The sequence below is a fragment of the Ascaphus truei genome, chromosome 1 (assembly GCF_040206685.1).
Source record: "Ascaphus truei isolate aAscTru1 chromosome 1, aAscTru1.hap1, whole genome shotgun sequence".
Classification (NCBI taxonomy): domain Eukaryota; kingdom Metazoa; phylum Chordata; class Amphibia; order Anura; family Ascaphidae; genus Ascaphus; species Ascaphus truei.
In genome coordinates, this window is record NC_134483.1 from 359,026,731 (window position 1) to 359,053,149 (window position 26,419).

The 26,419-nt window shown below is 42.6% G+C and overlaps 1 protein-coding gene across 2 annotated transcripts in view; it reads right to left on the reverse strand.

Annotated features, from left to right (window-relative positions):
* LOC142499857 (melanopsin-B-like) overlaps positions 1-26,419 on the reverse strand; it is a 142,413-nt gene that overhangs the window by 51,013 nt on the left and 64,981 nt on the right. Inside the window, exons 3-6 of one of the 2 annotated variants that reach the window (XM_075609873.1) lie at positions 25,139-25,272; positions 18,333-18,536; positions 16,644-16,815; positions 4,880-5,035 (exon numbers count right to left, since the gene is read on the reverse strand). In XM_075609873.1, the coding sequence (XP_075465988.1) occupies positions 4,880-5,035; positions 16,644-16,815; positions 18,333-18,536; positions 25,139-25,272 (666 nt within the window). The remainder of the gene's footprint in view (positions 1-4,879; positions 5,036-16,643; positions 16,816-18,332; positions 18,537-25,138; positions 25,273-26,419) is intronic. The other variant, XM_075609881.1, reaches the window with a different exon arrangement.

The following is a 26,419-nucleotide window of genomic DNA, read 5'->3' on the forward strand; positions in this document are numbered from 1 at the left end:
GAAAGTCCAAACAGACTAGGTCCATGGGACCAGAGCTCTTCAGGTGGCCCATTGGGGCTGCACGTGTAGGCAGTGTTTTCTGCTGTATGCACCGCAGAAACCCCAGGCAATGGTGCTCCACTGATTCCCGCATCTTGGGCCAAAAGAACAGGTCTCTTATGAGTCCGAAGATCTTGTCCACCCACAAGTGACTATGGTCATCATGTAAGGACTATAGGACCTGGTACTGCAATATTCTTGGCAGAACTAGTTAACCTATCGGGCGGGTGATGACTCGATAGAGGAAGCCATGGTCTATTTGGAACATGTCCCATTCTCTCATTAGAATAGTGACTGTGTCGACTGGAGCATGCTTCACTAAGGAGGGATTATTTTCTTGGATGGCCCGACGAATGGCTTTAGCCACCGGGTCTCGCAGCTGGTGTACCACTAGCTCTTTCCAGCTCATTATAGTGTCTTCGATTATGGATATGCTTCTGGATAGCAGTATGCTGCAGGAATTGCCTTTGACTGGCATCCCAAGGAGTCCGCCACTCTGTGTTCAGAGAAGGCTAATTTGTCCTCCAATATAGCCGCTGTGGAGCACATTGCCCGAATCCCAGGACCAGGAATCTCTTTCCATTCGCCATCGTCTGATGCTGAACTCAATCCGGGCCTTCGAGACAGAGCGTCGGCTGTGACATTTAGGGGGCCCGGCTTGTATTTCACAGTAAACTGATAATTAGACAGAGCATCCAACTTGGCGGAGGTCAGGATGTATGTCAATGGGTTGTTGTCAGTCCGCACCTTGAAGGAGACCCCGTGGAGATAATCATGTAGTTTATCTACAACAGCCCACTTGAGCGCTAGGAATTCCAGTTTATGAACTGGGTAGTTCTGTTCACTTGGTGTCAGGCTGCGACTCACATAGGCTACGGGCCAGAGGCCCGCAGGGTATTTTTGATGTAGTACTGCTCCCAGCCCGTTGAAGCCGGCGTCCACATGCAGGACCTTTGGTTGCTCCGGATCTGCATAGGCCAAGACAGGAGATTCGGTAAGACTTTTCTTAAGGTCCATGAATGTCTTCTCTTAGGCGGAATTCCACTCATCCCCGAAAGGCATTCGTGGGGTTACTGCTTTGTGCGACGGATCTTCCATCTTCCGGGTAGATTATCAACAGGTTGTTGAGAACTTTGGCCTTGCTGGAATACACCTCTACAAATCTTCAGTAGTATCTGCAAAACCCCAGGAAGGATCGTAGCTCCATCACATTCTCTTGTCTGGGCCAATTCACTACTGCTTCGACCTAAGCTGGGTCGGTAGCCACTCTTTCTGCAGATACGATGTGGCCCACATAGGTGACGGAGGCCCTGCAGAACTTGCATTTATTTAGCGACAACTTCAGGCCTTCCGTCTGTAATCGGTCTAGGACCTTCAGGAGATGCTCCTCATGTTCTTCCAGCATCTGACCAAAGACGATAATGTCGTCCAGGTAGACCAGACATTCTCAGGGGTCCATGTCTCCGTTGGACTTCTCCATTGGCCGCTGGAACGTGAGGCATTCTGGTGAATTGGTAAAACCCGAGGGAGCAGACAAACGCTATATTCTCCTGGTCCTCAGAGCTCATGGGGACCTGGTATTACCCAGACTACAAGTCCAGCACGCTCAGCCACTGGCTGCTGGATAAGGCATTGAGGAAATCTTCAATACGCAGCAAGGTATATTGGTCCGAGACTGTGCAATGATTCAGGGTATGATAGTCCACACATCCATTCTTCTTTTGTACCACCATGATAGTGGATCCATAGGGGCTACGGGCCTCAGTCACAATGCCAGCAGTCTCTATCTCTTTCAGGATGTTCCTCACATCATCCACATCTCTGGTAGCTATCCATCGGGAACGCTCTCGAAATGGGGTGGCATCATTCAGTCGGATCGTATGTTGAGCACTCTTGCTGCAGCCTACATCCATTTCACTGGTGGAGAACACCTCTTGTCACTGAGTCGCTTCTTCCACTCCGGTAGTAAGGACGATTCCCTAAAGTCGAATTGCAATCCTTGAGGTAGCATTCACATGAGCGAAGGGTTCCATTTTCTCAATGGGGTATATTCGACCCAGCGCTTGACCAACATCAAACCGTATAGGATGAGGCAAGATGTTCTGTATGGATACTGTGAACCGAGGAGGAAGTGAGGACTTCCACTCCTTCATTTCTGGCACCACTTTGAACCCTCTCATCCTGTCCTCTTCGGGAGTGGTTTCTAGGGAAAAATACCAGTCTGTTTCAACATGCTTGGAAGAAGCTTGTGGGGAGCACAGATTTTCACCATATAAAGGGAAGGAAATATATAATAGTGTAATATGTCCAAACACCTGTAGCAATATGTATGGGGATCGAGATTAAGAACTCACATTCTCCCAGTTAAAATACAGCATTGGAAGACAATCTGAAGACTCTGTAGTTTGCAGGGAGGTCTTGCTTAGGGTACTCTCCCTGGTGTCAGTGGAACAAACCCTCGATGGAAACAGAGACAACTCTAGTGCAACATTGTATGTTCACTAATGATATATTCAATAAAAGCAGTGGTAATTCACACTTACATTAGCACCATGTGCATAGACACATAACAATCAAAGCGCAGCAGCAGTATACACCATCTACCCCAGATCGGACTCCTGACAAAGCTGCCACACCAGCGAAACGCGTAGAGTGAACTAGCAGCAACTCAGAGTGTGACCCCCATGCCCCAGAACCCGTGTTGACCCATTTCAAGATCGATCACGAAACCGGAAGTGACGCGACGGGCCGGACCAGAAGTGACGCGATCCCGGGAGTGGAGTAAATGGTGTATACTGCTGCTGCGCTTTGATTGTTATGTGTCTATGCACATGGTGCTAATGTAAGTGTGAATTACCACTGCTTTTATTGAATATATCTTGGAGGTAGTTCCCTTGGTCTCTTCCTTGCAGGAATCTTTATGTTTCTTGGGGGTGTGTAACTGTGTATAGGCCTCATGCTCATTCACCAGACCCAATAGTCCCTCAAGCATAGGAAGACTTCCTTGTAGCAAGGAACACCGGATCATGATGACTATATGATGGGTGGGTATAGATCCCCTTAAGAACTGTTTTCTGTGAAATTCATCCACTTCAGAGGCTGGAATTATATCATGGGAACGTAGATTCCACAAAACTAACTGTATCCATTGAATAAACTCAAACAGTTCTTCCCCTTCAATCTGTATAAGACTATAGAACTTAGACCAGAGTACGCTTTTGTCCTCTTCTAGACCCGCATTAATAAGTCCACTAACCTGTGTGCCGTTGTGTGTGTATCCTGTTCTCGGTGCATTCTCGCCATCGTAGGAGCGGGGGGTTTTGGCACTCCATTATCTGCTGCCTCTTAACAGCTTTGGTGCAAGACCATTCCCCCAGTACTTGCAAGGTGTGCTCCTTCCAGGCTTTGAATGCCTCTTCTCCGATGGGCATGAGCAATACACCTGCAAAAGCTTTCAACGTACGATAATGCTGTGCCTGAAACGACTCACTCCTGTCCCAGCTAACTGCTGTTTGGCTTCTGCAAGCATCTGCCCTCCCTCCGAGCTGTGGGAACTACGGCTGCTCCGACCAGATCATCGGCTGTGGCCGGACACGGCACTGGCTTCGCTCCTGCAAGGACTTCCTGGGGAAGGTGAAGAAATAACTATCGGAAGCTTCTGCATGTCAGAGGTGAGACTAGAGGGCTCCATCTTCATGGGTATTTCTGGATACATTATAGGGCACCCGCTATCTAGTGCTCCACGGAACTGTAAGGTGGGAGGACCTCCTTCTTCCGTTATGTCATACCCACCTGTGACTAGCGCTGCGCACCATAGCTTTTCTGGGTCTGTTCGGCGGGCTAAGATATGTGCTGAGGGTGCCTGCAACCCGATGTCCACAAAGCGGATCCCCCCCAAAGTGTGTGTGTGTGTGTGAGGGCAGCTCTAACCCCCATTTTGAACCGTTGGTGCACGTGTGTACATTTCTGGGCACTCCTGTACCCAGGTACAGCTGGCAGATCAAAGAACAGTCAGCTTCCACACTGTGGGGCCTTCGACACCAATCCCCTCACACCTTAGGGTCCAGGCCTGTGCACACGGTGTGAGCTCCAGCCGGAGGATCTCACACCAGATCCACAGCAACAGCAGTCTCCTGTCACTGAGCACTATAGGGATATCCCTATCACTAGGGGCAGTCCCTACAATACTTAACCTGTGTGGCTCAGAGCCTATCTGGGGCCTAAGAGGCAGTATCTAGGCCTAGCCCAGGAAGCCACATGCTCCCTGGACACTACTCCTGTCCTGGCTCCCACATGTCTGACTCGCCATCTCCAGTCCTGTGGAGGATATCCTCCTCCTTCCTTCCATTTCCTGGCCTTCGCGCATGCCCATTGTCCTTGTGGTGCCAGCTACAAGATGGCTGCCACATTTGCCATGTCCTGCGCATGCGAAATGCACTCCGTGGCACCACCTGCAATATGGCCACTGCACTCATCAATGTCCCTAAGCCATTTTGTTCTTGACCCAAAAACCTGCTAAATGCAAAGGAATATTTTAGGATGCCTGAGGTTTACATAAGGAAATTGACCATACATAATTAGAAAAATAATAAAAAGTTGATTTTGAGCTCTGCATGGAAAAATGAACATCAAACAACCCTTTACCCTTTAGGTAGCCACAGTGAAAAAGTAAATGCCTGTAGTAATGAATGCATTGTGTACTGTACTTAATATGCCTAACAAATGATGACCTGTGTGGTGTATGACCTGTTATCCTACAGTAAATAGCTGTGAGGATTAATTTATGGCAATTGCCAATTATTCTAATTAGTGGTAAGGTGCTTACTGACTTTGCACTTACCCAGCCCATGCAATCAACGTGACACAAGCATAGGGAGACCAAGACAGCACAAAGACAATGATGATTACAAAGGCAATTTTTGCCATTTTCCACTCATTCTTCATGGATGGCGATAGAAAGGATTTGCGTCCACATGATCCAAGCTTCTGAACATTCCTGAGTGAGAACATAAAGATAGATTTAGACCTCTGTATATGAAACGCCAGATTCAGCCCTTGTTTATCCACTATACTTGGTTACGTAACTACTTTTTTAAATTGTGAAGGGCTACCTTTTATAGTTTTTGACTAGAAAGATTTGTTTTGCGCTCAGTAAAGTGTAACAGTAAAAGGTAATTATATTATTTATATAGAGAAAAATAGAGCAGTTACAGTAACAGCACTTTGCACTGACCCATACATATTGTTGCCATTACCCATACATATTGTTCTGAAAGGTATTTGTGTGTTTTAAAAGGAAAAAACAACAACAATGTTGTTGTCTTTTGATTTAACACACCTCGTTTTGTTTTTGGAGACAATAAGATAGGCCACCCCATACAATATACTAATGAGAACATGATTTGATAGATTATACTCAGTTTCTTTAATTAGCAAATAAATAAACATATAAGTATTTGCAAAAGGTTAGGATGTGTTCAGGAATGCATGCAAATAGCTTCAGTGACCTCACAGTAATATACTTAATGACCTGGATAATAGTCAGAAGCAAGTCTGGAATTTGTTTCCTAAATTGGAAGATTATAAAAAGAAAGACACAATGTATGAGACATTAAGGGATACTAATCTCTGCAAAACCAGCTGGGATTGGAGAGGCATGCATTATGTTCTGTGCTTTAATTTCAATATAGATAATTCCTACGCTCCCGGAAGAAGCCTCACGGCGAAACGGCCGTCGGAGTGGAGCAGAGACAACCCTCTCACTACCCCCTGACCCGTGTGAAACGTGTGGACATCACTGATGCTATTTTCTTTATGCTGGGACTCCCGAAGCTGGTCTGTACTGTGGGATTTCCTTGCTGCCTTGTCTGCCTTACGTTTGTAGTGCTTACTGATGCTGGGCTGCCAGCCCATGGGGACTTCCTTGCTGCCTTACCTGCCCTACGCTTTAGTGCTCACTGCTGCTGGGCTGTCAGTTTATGGGGACTTCCTTACTGCCTAATCTGCCCCATGCTTTAGTGTCCACTGTTGCTGGGCTGTCAGCTCATGATCACTGTGTACCTTACCACTGATCTGATCATTGGGGGTTTACTCTTACTGCACTTTGTACTACAATTGGATGTCCCCTTTATCCTGCTTACTATTTGCTTGCTATTTACCATCAGCATTAGGTTGTTCCAGCATTTCTCACAGGGTCTTTTGTATACTTACCCATGTGGCTTTACTCTTATTATTTATTATTATTTTCTTAGCCATTTGGGTATTTTCTGCTGTATGTTACACATACCTTCCCCAGTAATTATTATTCTGTGACTGTTATGTTATTGTGTTATCTTATGCAGTATCTGTTATATTTTTGATATCTGACTTACAGTTTTTTGATTAATCTTTCTGCGCTCTGGTTTGTCCATAAAATTTTTTTGAGTTCTCATTTTGATCGGCCGATCTTTGTTACATTACTAGGGGAATTTTTTTCCCCTTGGTTCTGTTATGTCCTGTTAAAACTTTTACTATTTGGTCTTTCCAGGTTAGGGGTTGATTTGTGTTTAGTTATTATTAATTATATTTTGCAGCAGTTTACTATGTGGTATGTGTTTGAGTTTGTCTCTTGTGTTTTTATGATGCATTGCTAATAAAGTCCATTTTTCAATTTTTCCATTACATACTATTTCAGTGCTCCTTTGTTTTGACCCTTCTTTTTTCTTTTTGTGTTCATAGATAATTACATTGAAAATGAAATTACTATGAGATTATCATAAAAGGATCTCGTTTTGAAGCATATTCTAAAACGTAAGCTCCATGTGTCAATACACCACATCACAATTAATGTACAGGCATGGGACTATAGATTATGGTATTATGTGATGCCTTTTCATGCTAAACCTTGATATCAAAATATGCGCTATAACGCATCACACAATATTTTGATGTCAAACAAATACATGTTTAGAAGTTTAGAAGTTATACTTGTTTTTTACTTACTCCGCACTTAACCAGATTGTTTTTGCATTATCTTTATTGCAAAGTTTTGTACAATTACACTTAGATGATTATTTTAAATGTACATAAAAAACCTCTTCATTATTGATCAACATTAAGTAAGTTGGACTAATTATCACAGTGCTATTAAAGCAGCAATCCCTCCTAATCATTCATTTGAATCGCAGTGATCCTCCTTGGCTGAACTGTGCTACTTTTAGCACTGACGACCCCTTGGTTCTCAAGATACCTACCATATTAGTTGCCGGTGTTTAGCTCCGATCCGGCCTTGGTCCTGCAGCTCTAAAGTCATCGGTGGGATGATGTTGTGGCTTCTTATTGGATGACTGTGAATATCCAGGAAGGAACACAGGCAACTAAGATGGTAAGTACCATGGCAACCAGAGGGGGAGATAAAAATAGCCTGGCAATATTCTGTGGAAATTCTGCCGACATTTCATGCAACGATTAGTTTCACGAAAATGTGATGATTCTGAAGACATATAGTATATACACATCTCTAATGCGGACCAGTGCAACAGAAAAGCACTGCATGGTTTTCAAAGTGAAAGTGGCCAAAATACTCACTCAGTGACATTAAATACAAGTTACATGCAATAGTGTATAGTAGTACATTTTTCGTCCGATTATATTTTTTTTCTTCTCAAGTTTGATTCTGTCACTTTCAAGTTAACCCAGTCAGGGCCGTTTTAAGACCTTCGTAGGCCCTAGGCACTTTTATTTCTAGAGGTCTGTGTCCCCGATATTTTTACTCATTTTTATGCTAATTTCATCGTTTGCTTGTTTCTTACGATATTAGTGCTATTTGGCATCAATATTTTTGTTTCGATATTTAAAGGTATCGATACTTCGAAGGCATTTTAAATTAAAATTTGCTGTTTTCTCTTATTTTATGATTTTTTTTGTTTAGGTATTTTTTCAAGTGAAATATTGTAGGCCCCAAAAGGTTCGTAGGCACTGTACCTAGTCGGTCTAATGTTTAAAGCGGCCCTGAACCCAGTGGGAAGACCCATAAATGACCTGTAAGAAACTGTAACAATGACTTGCAGTCCCGGTTTTTGCAGGGCTGTCCCGGTTGCCTGTCCGTCCCGGGAATGTCCCGGTTTTTCTCCCTGGTTTGCGGGGGAGTCGGCGACGGTGCGCGGGGGGGATGCGCGGGGGGAGCAAGCGGTGGCGCCGAGGAGGAGGAGGATGCGGCAGCTGGGTAGTATTTTTTTCATGTTAGAATGCCGGGGGGGCTGGGCTTAGAGAGTAGAAGCAGGGATTGGTTGGAGGTCAGAGGATCTTGGGGGCGGGGCTTAGTACCTGGCCAGATGGAGTGAGCTGCTTCTCAGTGAGAGAGAAATGTGTGTGTGTGTGTGTGTGTCCTGTCTGTCTGTGTGTGTGTGTCCTGTCTGTGCTGTGTGTGTGTGTGTGTGTGTGTGTGTGCTGTCTGTGCTGTCTGTCTATGTGTGTGTCCTGTCTGTCTGTCTGTGTGTGTCCTGTCTGTCTGTCTGTATGTGTCCAGTCTGTCTGTCAAAAAAATACTACATTGTACAGCCAGCCATAAAAGCACTAAAACTACTTTAGCTGCTACATACTCTAGGCCAGCGGTGCGCAATCTTTTCTAGTCGCACCCCCCCCCTCCTGCTTCCCTCCCTGCTCTCGCCCCCCCTACCTTACCTTCTTTTCAGCTACCGGCGTCAAATGACGCGCCCCCCAGTTTGCGCACCGCTGCTGTAGGCAATCAGCACACAGCAAAGCATTAAAGAGCAGAGCACTGCTTATTCAACTCTATTTGCCATGCTGTATATTTCTCACATTTGTAACAGTTGTTACTGTTAAAACAAATGTAGAATTAAACAAAAGCATTGCAGTGATGAGCCCGGATTCGTTAAACTCTGTTAGTCGCTAAAATTAGGGTGACCATTCGTCCCGTTTTTGCCGGGACAGTCCCGGTTTTTGCTGGGCTGTCCCGGTTGCCCGTCCGTCCCGGGAATGTCCCGGTTTTTCTCCCTGGTTCGCGGGGGAGTCGACGACGGTGCGCGGGGGGGATGCGCGGGGGGAGCGAGCGGCGGCGCCGAGGAAGAGGAGGATGCGCAGCCGGGTGGTATTTTTTTCATGTTAGAATGACGGGGGGGGGGCTGGGCTTAGAGAGTAGAAGCAGGGATTGGTTGGAGGTCAGAGGATCTCGGGGGCAGGCTTAGTACCTGGCCGGATAGAATGAGCTGCTTCTCAGTGAGAGAGAAATGTGTGTGTGTGTGTGTGTCCTGTCTGTCTGTGTGTGTGTGTGTCCTGTCTGTATCCTGTCTGTGCTGTCTGTGTGTGTGTGTGTGTGTGTGTGTGTGTGCCGGTGTATGTGTGTGTCCTGTCTGTCTGTCTGTGTGTGTCCTGTCTGTCTGTGTGTGTGTCCTGTCTGTCTGTGTGTGTGTTCTGTCTGTCTGTGTGTGTGTCCTGTCTGTCTGTGTGTGTGTCATAGGAGGAGCTGAGGGGAAGTTATGAGGAGGGGGAGATATGAGGAGCTGAGGGGAAGGTATGAGGAGGAGGAGATATGAGGAGCCGAGGGGAAGGTATGAGGAGGGGGAGGTATGAGGAGCTGAGGGGAAGGTATGAGGAGGGGGATATATGAGGAGCTGAGGGAAGGTATGGGGAGGTATGGGGAGGTATGGGGAAGGGATGGGGATAGTATGGGGAGGGATGGGGAATGTATGGGGAGGGATGGGGAAGGTATGAGGAGGGGAGGGGAAGGGATGGGGAAGGTATGAGGAGGGATGGGGAAGATATGAGGAGGGGTGGGGAAGGTATGAGGAGGGGGGAAGGTATGAGGAGAGGTGGGGAAGGTATGAGGAGGGGAGGGGAAGGTATAAGGAGGGATGGGGAAGGTATGAGTGGGAAGGTATGAGGAGGGGTGGGGAAGGTATAAGGAGGGGAAGGTATGAGGAGGGATGGGGAAGGTATGAGGAGGGATGGGGCAGGTATGAGGAGGGATGGGGAAGGTATGATGAGGGATGGGGAATGTATGAGGAGGGGAAATATAAGAGGGGGGGAGAGGGTAGGTATGAGGAAAGGATGGGGAGGGAGAGGTATGAGGAGAGGAGGTATATGGGGAGATATGAGGGGAGGAGGGGGAAGTATTAGGAGGGGGGGCTGTGTGTGTTTGTCACTGTGTGTGTGTGTGTGTGTGTTTGTCACTGTGTGTGTGTGTGTGTGTTTGTCACTGTGTGTGTGTGGGTGTGTGTGGGTGTGTGTGTGTGTGTGTGTGTGTGTGTGTGTGTGTCACTGTGTATGTGTGTGTGTGTGTGTGTGTGTGTGTGTGTCACTGTGTGTGTGTCACTGTGTGTGCACGTATATTGGGGAGGGAGGTTGAGTGTGGGGAGGGGAGAAAAATACATGGGGGTGGGGGTGTAAGAGAGAGGGGGGAAGGAATGGATGAGAGGGGAGGAAGGAATGGGTGAGAGGGGGGGAAGGAATGGGTGAGAGGGGGGGAAGGAATGGGTGACTGGGGAGTGTGAGGTGGGGTGAGAGTGAGGAGGTGTGTGAGAAGGGGGGGTTCTTGCAAGGCCGTCGAAACGTGGGTAGAGGGCCCCGGTGAAAACGTTCTTCCTGGGCCCCAGGAAAGCTGTCTGCGGCCCTGAATGGCAGTGTTGTCACTGACTGCCACGAGGAGAGCAAGAGACCCTATTTTGCAAAGTGTAAGGTCAGGAAGGTCACATTTTTAAAAGTCTTAATTTTAATTAATGCCTACATTTTTTATTTAATTTGAATTTGTCAATTAATTATTTATTTAATTTTAATTTGTTAATTATTTTAATTTTAATTAATGCCTTCATTATTTATACACACACACACACACACACACACACACACACACACACACACACACACACACACACACACACACACACACACACACACACACACACACACACACACACACACACACACACACACACACACACTGCAGGGCCCACCTCCTATACACAGACACACACTGCAGCACCCACCAACGAGACGCATTATGGTCCTGAGGCATCACGTGATGCCACATTGTCATGGCAACATGTCACAGCCTGACGTTAGGGTCTCGTTGTCATGGCAATGGGGTGCGTCACGTGATGTAATTTGTTTTATAAATAATTTTTTATTGTGTCCCTGTTTTTCATTTTGAAAATCTGGTCACCCTACGCTTAATGTATGTTAAGCTAATGTCACGTTAATAGTAATGCTGCATTCATGTTTTTGCCCGTAAAGAGCATAGAATTAAATAGAACAGACATTAGTGATAATGAGATGAACATTATATGCAAATGAGGTTTAATCCTATCCCCTACTCACTAAACCCTGGTAAAATTAATGCAGGTAAATAAAGTACATTTTTAAAATCATAGCTAAACCTGGCGTTATTCCCATCCTGACTCTGAAATAGAACTTCTTGCAGTATTTGGATGGGTATAATGTCAGAGGTAGGTATGAATTAAATAAGTGTTATTTCCCTGCATTTTTTCCTCTCCTCTCTTTCTCTGCTACCAAAAAAGCCCATTTTCAGGGTCAGAATTGGAGTAACACCAGTACTTACATAATGGCACATATTTAAGTAATAATCCATGAAGAACAGGGAATTACTGGCCAATAACCCAGCTAGGGCATTATTGGTCAGTAATGCCCTGTTCTGAGGGGATTTTTACTATTATAAGCTAAATGTAGGCTTATTTTTGTTTTGTTTTTGTACATTTTTCATAAAAAAGATAGACACTTTTGTAGTCATATTGATTTTTATCAGTATGATCATCTACATTCGTTTGCTTTTACTGCATGTGTTTATTAAAATTAAATTGTACATTCACGCAACCCCCTCTATAAACACACACAATGCAGCTCCCCCCTCTATACACACACTCAGCAACCCCCCTCTATATACACAAACACTCTCTGCAGCCCTCCTCTACACTAACAAAACACACACACAGTAGCCCCCCCTCTACACCACAAACACACTGCAGCCCCCCTGTAAATCCACACACTGCAGACACACACACCAAAAAAAAACACTCTGCAACCCTCCTCCATCCTCTACACCTACAAAACACACACTGAAGACACACACACTGTAGCCCCCCTCTAAACCCACACAACACACACTGCAGACACGCACACACCAACAAAACAGACACTACTGCCCCCCTCTACACCCACAAAACACACAGCAGAGACACACACACACACCTTTCTCCTCACTCTCCTGTGCAGAGCTCTCTGCAGGCAGGGTAGGGGAAGAGTCAGTGCCTTGCTGGTGCTTCCTGTCCAATCACCTTCCCTGTCTGAGAGCTGGTCTCATGCTGTGTGTATGAGAACTGAAAGTTAATTGGCTGAAAAACTTGGCAGGGTGCCAAAAATTCCAGGCCATTACTGATTGGATAATGCCCAGAATTTTAACCAATCAGAGAGCAGGGATTTCAATAATGCCCGGAATTTAACACCTTTAGCCTATAAAAGAAGTTAACGCAGTGATGACGTGATGTCATGACGTGATGACGTGATGACGGGAATTAAACAGATAATGAACTAAATGGAATAGATGAGGATACAAGGTGGTATGGAGGTTGAATATGGGCAAGTGCAAGTTTGACAAGCAGTGAGATACCCATAGTAAATAGAGATAATACTAGAAAACTTCTAAAGACTAAACCAAGTGGGAGCAGAAAGGAAGGAACAGATAAGATAATAGTACAGGCTGAAAAAAAACTTAAATGCATGCTTGCTAATGCAAGAAGCCTGAGAGATAAAATGGGGGAGCTTGAATTAATAGCTACAAGGGAGCAGTATGATATCATAGGCATTACTGAAACATGGTGGGATGAAACTCATGACTGGACAGTTAATTTAGAGGGTTAGTCTCTTTTTCGGAAGGATCGAACAAATAGAAGGGGAGGTGGAGTATGTCTATATGTTAAACCAGATCTAAAACCTATTATAAGGGCTGATGTCTATGAAGGGAATGATGAAAATGTAGAGACCTTGTGGATAGAAATTAGCAGTCGAGGTAAAAGTATAAAGAAAATGTTTGTGGGAATATGCTATAAACTACCAAATATCTGTGAGATTGAGGAAGCTAAAATACATTTGCAAATGGAGAAGGCATCAAAACTGGGTCATGTTTGCATAATGGGGGATTTTAATTATCCAGACATAGACTGGGGCAATGAGATTAGCGTTACAACAAAAGGAAACCGGTTTTGGGGGTGCTTAAAGATAATTATATGACCCAAATTATTGAGGAACCAACAAGGAGAGGGGCAGTTCTGGATTTGGTCATATCAAACAATGTAGAAGTAATAACAAATATTCAAGTCCTGGAACATTTGGGTAACAGTGATCATAACATGGTCTCACTTGAAATAAATTATCAAAAAACAGATTACTTGGGTTCAACAAAGACTTTAAACTTTAGAAAGGCAGATTTTAATAAACTGAGGTCCAATCTAGTAGTAATACAATGGGATGATGTTTTTGCAGGGGAAAATGTAGAAGATAAATGGGCAGTCTTTAAAACATTGTTAGAAAAGCACACTTATCTGTGTATACCCTTTGGTAATAAGTATAAAAGAAATAAGTAAAAACCAATGTGGCTAAATAAACAGGTAGGGGAGGAAATGGACAAGAAGAGGAAGGCGTTTAGATTCTTTAAGTCAGAAAGGACAGAGACATCGTATCAGAATTATAAGGAATGTAACAAAAATTGCAAAAGGGCAATTAAATTAGCAAAAATGGATAATGAAAAAAGGATTGCAATAGAAAGTAAAGTCAACCCTAAAAAGTTCTTTAAGTACCTTAATAACAAAAAAACGAGAAAAGAAAATATAGGACCCTTTCAGTGTGAGATGGGTAGGCAGATTATTGGAGATAAGGAAAAAGCAGAGGTATTAAACAAATTCTTTGCCTCTGTGTTTACCAGGGAAGAATCAAGTTCAATAGTAGCGCCACAGGAGGAAGCCACAACCTCCATATTAATGACCAATTGGTTAACTGAGGAAGAAGTTCATTAGCGACTTAAAAAAATTAAAATAAATAAGGCACCTGGCCCTGATAGCATACATCCAAGAGTTCTCAAGGAGTTAAGCTCAGTAATAGCAAAACCATTATATTTAATATTCAAGGACTCCATTTCCACAGGCTCAGTACCACAAGATTGGCGTAAAGCAGATGTGGTGCCTATATTTAAAAAGGGAGCTACTGTAGATCACACCCAGGGAATTACAGACCTGCAAGCCTGACTTCAATAGTAGGGAAACTACTTGAAGGTTTAATACGGGATAATATTCAGGAATACCTAATGGAAAACAAAATTATTAGTAATAGTCAGCATGGATTTATGAAGGATAGATCTTGCCAAACTAACCTTATTTGTTTCTTTGAGGAGGTAAGTAGGAATTTAGACCAGGGTAATGCAGTTGATGTGGTCTACTTAGATTTTGCAAAGGCTTTTGATACGGTTTCACACAAGAGGTTGGTGTACAAAATAAAGAAAATTGGACTCAGTAATAATATATGCACCTGGATTGAAAACTGGTTAAAGGACAGACAACAGAGGGTTGTCATAAATGGAACTTTTTCAGGTTTGGCTAAAGTTGTGAGTGGAGTACCTCAAGGATCGGTACTGGGACCCTTGCTTTTTAACTTGTTTATTAATGACCTTGAGGTTGGGATCGAGAGCAAAGTCTCCATCTTTGCTGATGATACTAAATTGTGTAAGGTAATAGAATCAGAGCAGGATGTAATTTCTCTTCAAAAGTACTTGGAGAGACTGGAAAAGTGGGCAGGTAAATGGCAAATGAGGTTTAATACAGATAAATGTAAGGTTATGCATTTGGGATGCAAGAATGAAAAGGCGACTTACAAATTAAATGGAGATATATTGGGGGAATCCTTGATGGAGAAGGATTTAGGAGTGTTTGTAGACAGCAGGCTTAGCAATAGTGCCCAATGTCATGCAGTAGCTGCAAAGGCAAACAAGATTTTATCTTGCATCAAACGGGCAATGGATGGAAGGGAAGTAAACATAATTATGCCCCTTTACAAAGCATTAGTAAGACCACACCTTGAATATGGAGTACAATGTTGGGCACCAATCCTAAGAAAAGACATTATGGAACTAGGGAGAGTGCAGAGAAGAGCCACCAAATTAATAAAGGGGATGGACATTCTAACTTATGAGGAGAGGCTAGCTAAATTAGATTTATTTACATTAGAAAAGAGGCGTCTAAGAGGGGATATGATAACTATATACAAATATATTCAGGGACAATACAAGGAGCTTTCAAAAGAACTATTCATCCCACGGGCAGTACAAAGGACTCGGGGCCATCCCTTAAGGTTGGAGGAAAGGAAATTTCACCAGCAACAAAGGAAAGGGTTCTTTACAGTAAGGGCAGTTAAAATGTGGAATTCATTACCCATAGAGACTGTGATGGCAGATACAATAGATTTGTTCAAAAAAGGTTGGATATCTTTTTAGATGGGAAAGGTATACAGGGATATCCCAAATAAGTATACATGGGAAGGATGTTGACCCAGGGAATAATCCGATTGCCAATTCTTGGAGTCAGGAAGGAATTAATTTTTCCCCTAAATGGTTTTTTTTGTTTGCCTTCCTCTGGATCAATAAGTATAGATATAGGATAAAGTATCTGTTGTCTAAATATAGCATAGGTTGAACTTGATGGACGGAAGTCTTTTTTCAACCTCATCTACTATGTAACTATGTAACTATGTAACTATGTTAAGTCTATTTAAATGAGCTAAATTATGGCTGTTATTTTTGCATATATTTCTCTTAGTGAATACAATGTTAAATCAGGGCACATAACGTCTGCTCCTGTTTTAGGCAACATCATATAATGTGTCCAGTTTTTTGTGAATTCCCCCTTAAAACACCCTGTGGAATTGGAATGGTAAAGGCACATTTAATTGAATATGCAATACAATACCTTGCGGCTTGGGCTAAGACTTAGAACAGATTGGTAAATCTGTCACAGTTTCTCCAAAAAGTATTAAAAACGGAGAAAATCAAAATACAGTATACGCTTTTTAAAATATAAATCATATACTGCATCAGCATTTCAGCACATACTGTATGTCCTATTTTGGTAGGAGAAAACAACAGGCTTTTCATAAGTGGTATGAAGCCTTTACACATACATAGATATTAGATATTATTAGATCGCCAAGAATTAATAGGGTGTGATGTTTTACAGCAAATAGGAGAATGGTCAGACTCAGTGGGCAAAGTACCATTACATTTACAGTACTGTATGCTTGTATGTTTCTATATAGTATATCTGCATAGTTCTACTAAAGGAAAGTACCATTTTGGAAAGCATGAAACTTACCAAAAGTCTGTCTGTCAGTCACTGCAATGAACATATCAAGTGGATTCTTCATGATGCAACAGTACAACACTTTGATTCTTCTATTTTCAATACCCCAATATAATATAAAGGAAAAAAATCCCTTTTTACATAAAGGGAAATCCAGTAATTCAATAAAGTAGCCCAAAAGCTGAAGGGAATGGAGGGAGGTTGCGTTTGCTGATAAGAAAAGGGTTTGCTACTGAAGGTGATGACTCTTACCTGCCAGTACTTCTTATTGCCAGGAACATGAATAAATAGCAATGTGATATTATAAGGAGTGGGATGAAGAACACACAGCAACATAACATCATGGTGTAACTTTTGTTAGCAGCAGAAGATGTTATGTAGTCCCAAGTACAAGATATCTTTAAACCCTCAGGCACATAGGAACCTAGGAAAAAACAATCAATATGCATCAATGTATTTTTGTATTATTACTACTACAGTCTAACATACAGATTATATTAAGTTACATTTTACTGCATTATACTGTACACAGAGGCAAACATTTAAGCAGTCCCTTCGCATTTAAAAAATGAGAGACAGAGCAAGATACAGGAAAACGGGCAGAAAAAAACCACATTAAGAACATTACTTATGTATCAGTTAAGATTTTGACTTTACAGCAATAAACTATTATGTTCACAATGCCAGTCCACAAAAAAAAATATGAAAACTCCCTTTATTATAGCCATTTTCTGTGAGATAAGTTCTTGTAATGTCGTTCCTCAGTTCTATTAAACTGGCAATGTAGCAGCATTTATTAGAGTTCTGCATTTTTCAGAACTTTAACAACTGAAGGCCTCATGGCTGGAGTTCTCTGACTTGAACATTAAAGCTATAGTGTAATTATAGTTTAGCACACTGCTGAAACATTTGTATTTGTAGTGAGTGTGTCAACATCAATATTCAATATCATATACAAAGATGGATATACAGGATGATCTGATGGCTCTGATAAAGTCTCATATACTGTATGCATTATACTGTACAGTACATAATATGTGTGCAATGATTGCTGACCTCATTACTCAGGATCTCACCTTCAGTGAAGTGCCACTACAACTGTCACCATGATGTACACCCAAATGTCTCAAAGTCCAGATTTATGTGCTCAGTTTTAAAATAAAAGTTATTTTAATAACACATCGGCAAACAAAGTCAACATTTTGTTGTTGTTTTTTTTATTGCAGCAATAAAATATTTGTATTTCATTGTTGATATCCTTTAAGGCCATATTTACTAAGTAGTCCTATGCTAAAAGACACCTTCCAGGGCTGTAAGACATGCTACTTTCATTGTCGTAGTCTAGGGTGACAGACATCCCGATTTTTCCGGGATTGTCCAATTTTCCTGGATTATTCTGTTTTTTGTCCCGGTGTCCCGACAACTTTTTAAAAAGTTCAAAAATGTCCAATTTTTTGGGTCTTGCCGTTGGCGCATGCGCAAATGGCCCGCGCCGATCGTGAATGCGCTTCCGGCAAGAGCTAATCGCGCATGCACAGCTATGAAAAGCTCATCCGCGCATGCGTGATCCGCTCTTGCCAGCCACACATGAGCGATCGTCGCAGGCCTTTCACGTGTGCGCGGTCGGCATTGGCCGTTCACGCATGAGCGACATTGTCCCGGTTTTTCACTGGGAACATATGGTCACACTATCCTAGGAGGGACTGTCCTTTTAAATGACAGAACATGAGAAGAATCATATGACAAAGATAATTGAATAATGTCAATCAAGCTCTCAGCTATCCATGTAATCTTTATCCCCATAACAGTATTACATAAATATTAAATCCACCTTTATTCCAAGACCTCTAATGAATGAAGTTTGGTCATCAGCCACAGTGTCTCTACGTCAGCAGGTTGTGTATTCTCATAATATATGTAAAAGGAAATTATTCAACTTACTCCACCCAAATAATGGTGCTGAGCTCCACATTAATGAGTACAGCCAGACGATAACAATAAACCGTGATGTTCGTTTTTTGGAAGACCATTGTAATGACTGCAGAGGTTTGGTGATCACTAGATAGCGATCAACAGAAATGGCCAGTAAAGTCATCATAGAGGTTATCCCAAACAATGCCCCACAAAATGCATACACATTGCAGCCTAGAAAAAGATAAAGAAAGGGCAGGATGAGAAATCAAGCAGTGGGACAATGTATATTATCAATTGTATGTTTTTTTATTGTTCAGGAAATGTGTGCATTTATATTGTAGTGTCACTCAAATGTATTTACAGTCCAAAAACTAAAATCAAGGAAATTCCCCCTCAAATTGCTACAGTAGACCCTCACTATATCTGGGTCTATCAAAATGTATATGTGCAGGATTTTAAAATTCAGTGGACATTGAATGTTATTATTGCTGAACTACATTTCCTAGTAGATATACTTGTAGTTCCCTCACCTTTTACAGTAGGACAACTAATGGCAGTTAAAGACCTTAGAGAGATAACTGGTATAGTAACTCCCATTTAAGGTCACCTGTACTGGATGACTTTGCAGAAATATAGCCCAGCCCACCCTTTGAAAGGTGTCTAGTGACATCACAGGAGGGTATATATATATATATATATATAAAGGTATAGGTGTTTCTAGAATTAGGTTCCGGGAGGTGACAGAAAGTGGAGGAACTTTACTGTTAAGTCCTTTTTAATTCTATACCTATGTGAAGTAAGGATGTCCTGTAAACTTTATTGTTTTTAGTTAGGGGATGTGCCCCTGTATCTATGTGCCCTAGTAGAGGCCAACATTGGGTCTCAGCCAAGTGAGAGGAAAAAGCATGGTGATCCACAGAGGGTCTTTAGTGCAAGGATTCAGGAGCACTAATAGGGATCAGACAGATGAACTGGTCCTAATGACAGCCTAAGTTAAATACATAGGGATGGGAGAATGAGCCGAGAGCTACCTACCACAGATTCTGGTATGACAAAGGTACTCTGAACACAAGGCAGAGAAGCAAGCAGAAGCTTTATAGTAGAGGACTAAGAATATACCACCCCTGTGTGGTAGTAGAGCTACTAAAGGGATGAAGCATAAGAAGAATATCCCTCCTTAGGCTGCGTTTATAGTACTGGCTACAGCGACTGCGACGTTGCGCAGCGCCGTAGCAAGTACATGCAGTCTGTCGCGGTCACGCCCCCTATGGCAGTGGCTGACGTCACGTGGTCGCGATCGCTCGAATCACAAAGGATTTTGACTTCTTCAGCGATCGGCGCGTGACGTCAGCGGCACGTGAGCGGTTCAGTCAATGAGGCCGAACCACTCACTGCCACGCCTCCACCACGCCCCCCGATAACCCTCTCCCGTCTACTGCACCAGAGTGCAGGAAATGCTATAGGGACGGCGACAGCCCTTACTATAAACGCAACCTTAGAGTAGTAGTGAGAGGTACCAAGGAAGAAGTCTGAAGTAACTTATCATTTGTCCGGCATTGATGTCCAATGTGAACAGTGTAATCCCCAGTACAGATGCAGCGGCCGTTATTTGAACGTATCACGCGTTGTATACCTCGGAATACCCACGACATGGTGCGTTATTACCGCGTGTTGACTCGTGTTTTATCGAGTGCAGAAAATGGCATTTTAGTGTTCTGGTTTTTAAACACCTGCAAATTGACACTGTACTGTACGGTACACATTAAAATTCATTCATTTCTGCCACAGAAATGCGAAGAATTGCACCCAAAGAAATCGGGATCCATGAAATTCAAACAAAGCAACCGCGTGATTGGCCACGTGGAGTACAGCAGCGCACACGAAAACGGCTCCGTGATATGTTCGAATAATGGCCGTTGCATCTGTATGTGAATAAAACGTATGTATTTTTATATAAAAGTTCCTGGCGCCCTTTCTTCACCTAATTGCATTCAGCCCAGCCCTGCATGGATCCAGCACCCTGAAAGGTATGAAAAACTGAGCACCCCAAACATATAATCTATTCTGATGTACACTCCTAAGCAGTTGGGTGAGGAGGTGTTACATACACAATCTTAGCATAGTCATACCCAGACCCACAGTATTACAGTATATATTTAATTTTGAGTGCTACTGTAGAAGTGACTTCAAATACTGTATAACCAAAGAAGCGCTAATGCACATCCCAAACGACAAATTAGTTAGTACATTTCTATGTGTTTTCTTCTCATAAGAATGGGTAATTTCATTCAATATTTTTGCTAAAACATGTTAAGCTTGGAACCATCAAGATAGACCCTTTCAGCAGGATCCTACACTACCAATTTTATACAGTGTACTTTGTATTTCCTCCACTGCAAAGAGGAAACAAAACAATATTAACTATACTATTGCTTTGTGTCCTATTTTCTCTATGCAGTGGAGGAAATACAAAGGACACAATTGGTAGTGTAGAAAGCTGCTGAAGGGGTCTATCTTGACTGAAGTGACCAGACATAGCAGTTTGACCAGGACAGTACCGTCTTTAGAAGTCCTGTCCTGGCATCCCAAATGGCCATGTAAAATTGCAAATTTGTACCAGTTTGGAAAGCGAGCGCCGACCACGCATGCACGAGCATTTGCAGGAGCAGCTCCGGACCTGTGGATTTACAAATTCCCTCCACCCCCAAGGTAAAGTGTATCTGTGGGGGTTGGGGGGAGGGGAGGGGAGAGGGGTATGTGTGTGTCTTCTGAAGGAGCTGTGTGTGTCTTGGGGGGAGAGCTGTCTTTGTATCTCAGGGTGAGCTGTGTGTCTTGGGGGGAGCTGTGTGTGTCTTGGGGGAGTAGTGTGTGTCTTGGGAGGGGAAGGTGTGTGTGTCTTGGGGGAGCTGTGTGTTTGTATCTTGGGGGGGGAGCTGTTTTAGCCAAAAGATTGAATTCAATTATCCATTCTTATTAGAAGAGAAAACATGTAGAAAGTAGTAAATAATTTGTCATATTGGATATGCATTGAGGATTCTTTATTTACTGAACTACATTTCCCAGCATCCATGGAGGAGATGTGATGGCATTTCCTATGGTTTTTTTTTATGTCTATTTTTAATATGTATTGGGGGTGGGTGTATTTTTTATAATGTATTGGGGCGGTGAGTGTTTTTTTATTATGTGTTGGTGGGTGGGTGTATTTTTTATTATGTATTGGGGGTGGGTGTATTTTTAATATGTATTAGGGGGTGCAGGGGTGTAGCTATACCCTGGGCAGCCTGGGCAAATCCCGGGGGCCCGCACTGTTGGGGGGCCTGCTCTCCTGCTCTCCCCCTGTCCCAGAGCCCACTCTCCCCCCGTCCTGCCGTAGAGACAGGTGACGGGAGATGGTATGCTGCGGTCGCGGTGGGCCTCAGGAGGTTTTAAAGAATTAGCCGGTATTACTAGCATAATCACTTGATAGAAAACGACGGCAGGGGAGGAGCGTGCTCTAGCAGTGTGTCCCGGTGTCTGCTGCTAGAGCGCGCTTGTGCGGTCCTGCTCTGATGACTCAATTGATTCTGCTACAACTACTGGCTAATTCCTTAATACCTATGGTCTGCCGCCGCCACAGCATCTCCCCCACCTGTCTCCGAGTCCTAGTCTATTAACCAGATAGGCATGGGGGGGAGGGGGTGAAAAGATATTCTGATTGATGATGATGAAGATGATGAGGGGGCTGTGTGAGTGAGGAAAGATGGAGTAAGAGTGAGACGCAGGGGAGAGAAATACATGCGAGGCCGGGGTTAATAAGTGAGTGTTAGGTAATTGAAGTAGGGAGGGAGAGTGAGAGGGGGTGAGTGAGGAAGAGGGAGTAAGACGAAAGGGAGAAAAATACATTGGAAGAGGGGGAAATAGAGGGGGCTTATAAAATGTGAAATGGGTGGGGGGGCTCGCAAGACCGCCGACACGAGGTGGGGGTACCCGGACATAACTCTAGTCCTGGGTCTTGGGAAATCTGTCTGCGGCCCTGGTGGCCAGATACTTTGTTGAACCTTGGGACCATGAACAGTGTTTTGGAGTAAGATTGCATGTGATAAGTGCTGCATGTGGTAGGGGTGAGGAGCTTGTTCAGATAGACAGGTAGAAAAAATGCAGGGTAATGATCCTACAGCCAGTGCTCAAGTGCTAGAGAGCGTAAGTAATCCATAAGTCATGATAACACACCGGACAGTCACATAATGATAATCAGTCTCATAAGTAATCTCTGAACACAGCGGACAAATTAAGCAGGTTAGGGGGAAGGGTGATAAAGGGTAACACTAAGAATCGCCGACTATCCTAAACAAGAACATTCTAAGAACCCCCAGCCCACTCCACCCACAGAATACCTGCTGTCACGCTGTACACAGTGTGTCCGGCTGATGAGGAGATAATTCACTGGAATAGGTGTCCTGATACTGTGTGAAGGATCCACGTGCTACCAGCTGGGGTGATCATAACAAGGAAGCAGGAAAAGCAGTACACCTGGGAAAACGAGTTAAACCAAATGCAGCTCTAACAAAAAACGGCTGATTTATTGAAAAACGACCAAATTCACATAGCTAGATGACCTCTGACGCGTTTCATCCCGCAAGGGACTTTGTCAAAGAGACAAAGAAACTCTTTGACAAAGTCCCTTGCGGGATGAAATGCGTCAGAGGTCATCTAGCTATGTGAATTTGTTCGTTTTTCAATAAATCAGCCGTTTTTTGTTAGAGCTGCGTTTGGTTTACCTCATTTTCCCCGGTGCACCGCTTTTCCTGCTTCCTTGTTCAGATAGATAGGTAGTTTGCCCACAAAGTATTTGAAGGCAAAACAGGAGAGATGTACTTTGCTCCTAGATTCAAGTGATGGCCATTCTATTTATTTGAACATTTCTCAGTGATGTGTGTTGTAGTTACGTTGGAGGATAAAGTGACATATTGAGTTGTAGAGGGTGTCTAGTTTGCTAAGGTGAGTTTGGGGTGCTGTGCAAAGTCACTATAGACACAGGCTTTACTACCAGCTGGCTTAGGGAGGATTTGTTCCTATAAGGTACACCGAGTTTGGCATAGGTTTTGGATGTCAGGGTATCAATGTGCAACCCCAATGTTAAATGGGAGTCAAACCATATGCCCAGATATTTAAAACTAATGACAGGGACTAGGATGGTATTAAAATTGGCTCTAATCTGAATCTCTGTCATTGGTAGCTTTAGAAATATAGCCTTGGTATCAAATACCATTGTTACAGTCTTGTCAGTGTTTAAAAACAGTTTGTTTTCAGAAATCCAGTTTTCAAGTCTCAAAAAGTCAAATTGAAGTATGTGTTCAAGGTCAGAGAGGCTATGACTGTGTGCATGTAAGATTGTGTCATCCACATACATGTGCATTGAATTTCCCTTACAAGCTGTAGGTAGATCATTGATGATGACAGAAAAGAGTAGGGGCCCCAGAATAGAGCCTTGCGGGGCACCACAGGTGATATCCAAGGGGTTGGAGATAGAGCCTGAGATAGACACGTTGGGTTCTACCTGACAGATAGGAGGAAACTAGTTGAAAGCTATTCCAGAGCACTGAAGCTTATCAGGATAACTTGCTAATAAGAATAGAGGAGATGTGGAGCCTTTGAGTGTGTGTGCAGAGGTTATCTCAGAAATCCAGGACGCATCCGATGCGTCATCACGTTACGACACGTGGTGCATCATTGCGCATCACCACGGAAGCTGGTCCGAATGGGAGGCGCAGCCTGGGAGTAGACGTGACCCAGAAAGCGACGGAGAGCTCTACGGAGCAGCTCGGCATCCCACACTTGTAGGAAATAAATATTTTGATGTAGCTTTATTTAACTCCTTTACTGCCAGAGGAACAGTGTACATGAATATTTTTTTTTGTGGAGCATTAATTAATATTATTTAATGTATGTAAATGTTTATGGCACCTATACATCACATGAGCGACCTAGTCTACCCATTTTTCCATATATACAGTACCCTTATACCATAAACCCTGAAGACATGGGCCTTTTTGGTGTCTTCGGACACAAGGAGGCGTCTTGTAGCATAGCACAAATAGTACAAATGGGCCATAATCTGTGGCTTCATTCTTTCTCTTCATAATAATGTGTTGAACGTGCTCATCCAATACACTTAATGGATAATTTAATATACTGTGATGCAGTGCGCTCGGCTGAACACCCAATTCAAGTCAATAGAAGTTTTTCAGCCGATTGTATCTTCGGACTATATTGAATTTTTCCATAATAGATTTACTCTAACTATTTCCCCTAATTGCACTTCCTTAATGAAGAAATGCATTCACATATTTTCTTTTCCTACAGTTTTGAACAGCAGTACTACTACAGTATCTGTATACTATATATAAACAGTCAATAAAAAATAAAAAAAACAGATTCGTTATACACAAACACTTTTGTGCTTAAATATGGCTTCTTGTTCTATAGATTCTGTTTTCAAAATGTCTTCCATCCCATACTATTTACCTTTAAAGTGTTTGAAAGTCTCAGTAATACTCTCCTCCCATCTTTCTTCAGAGAACCAACTCTCTTGGTGAAATCTGTCTGCCATTTTACAATATACAGTAGTTAGAAGCAGCATATGCATTGGCTTGAATGCACTTGAATGGAAGTAACAGCATTGTTAATTGTGTACTACCCCACTTAACTTTACATCTCATGTCTCTATTATGTTGCTATGCTTTTGCCATTAGAACACCTCAATTGTTTGTTTATGTTTAGGTTTTCTATCATTGTTATTGTTCAATGTCAAGTGTAAGATTGAAAATCATGAATGGAAGTAATAAAAATAATACCTATTTCTCCAAGTATCCACTTTCCGTGTAAACTGTTGAGAAAGCAGACTGGAGCCTGTGTAGCTGACATGAGGAAATCACTGATGGCCAAATTCATTATGAAGTAGTTGGGTGCTGTCCTCAACTTCTTGTTACTAAAAATAAAATAAAATCAACCTGACACATTTTTAATTCAGAGCAGTGGGAGTATTTAATTTTATTACTTACTACAGGTAGTGGTAATCATTTAACCTACCAATTTGACGAGACAATTCTGTAATGTTATTGGAAGAAAATTAGTCAAATTCAGGACTCCACGTATGCAGGTAAGTGTGCAAGAGCTTCCTATACAAAGCTTACACCCAAAAATAAAATAATCTGCCACAAAATGTTTGCTCTCATAAATTGCCCTATTTCATGTAGAAATGGATAATATTTGCACAACACTTGTCAATTATGCATAAACCAGGGAGAAAAGACTAAAGAGAAACAGTTTAAGGGAAAACAAACATATGGAGTGTATTTAAAGTAACTAAAATTGTAAGAAAATGACAAATGAAAAAAATGAAGTAACACTTCTAAATAGCTGGCAAGTTATTTCTATTGGAAAGAGAAATATTGCATTACATCTTTTTTAATCCAGTAATTTGCCAATCTTTAATATTTGGTGTAAAAAGAAGAGTTTTAGGTCTAAAAATATCAATAACACCTCTAAAGTTGTCCATGTTCGATCAATAAAATGTATCACAAGCTGCCAAGCTACTAGGAATTGAAAAGTATTTTTGAATTTGCATTCAGTTGATTATGTTTGGGTGAAATCAATGAAACAAATAAGCTGGTATGGGTCCACGACTAAAATTGATAGCTGCACAGTTGCAGCCTTCTGTAAGGCACATTTACTATGCTACAGTAAGTTGCTATAACATGCGGATCAGATCGAAAACAATCAAGTTCATTTAAAGTACAGTAGTATCTTCCAAAAAGAGATTGAAATAGTCAGAATGTAATTAATGGAATATGATAGAATATAACAGGTATAGAAAAAGTCCCTTAGACCAGGGGTCTCAAACTCAATCCTCAAGAGCCACCAACAGGCCAGATGTTATGGCTATCCCTGCTTCAGATATACCAGGAGAGAAAGAACTCAGTTTAGAATAGCACTCAATTATCTGTAGTTGTAAGTGTAGATACTAAAGTTAATTTTTATTCAAATAGGTTCAAATAAAAGGTGCGACAAAATGAATAAAAATAGGAGAGCATCGGAGGAGTATCTGGCTTATATCACTAGCGACTACAATAATA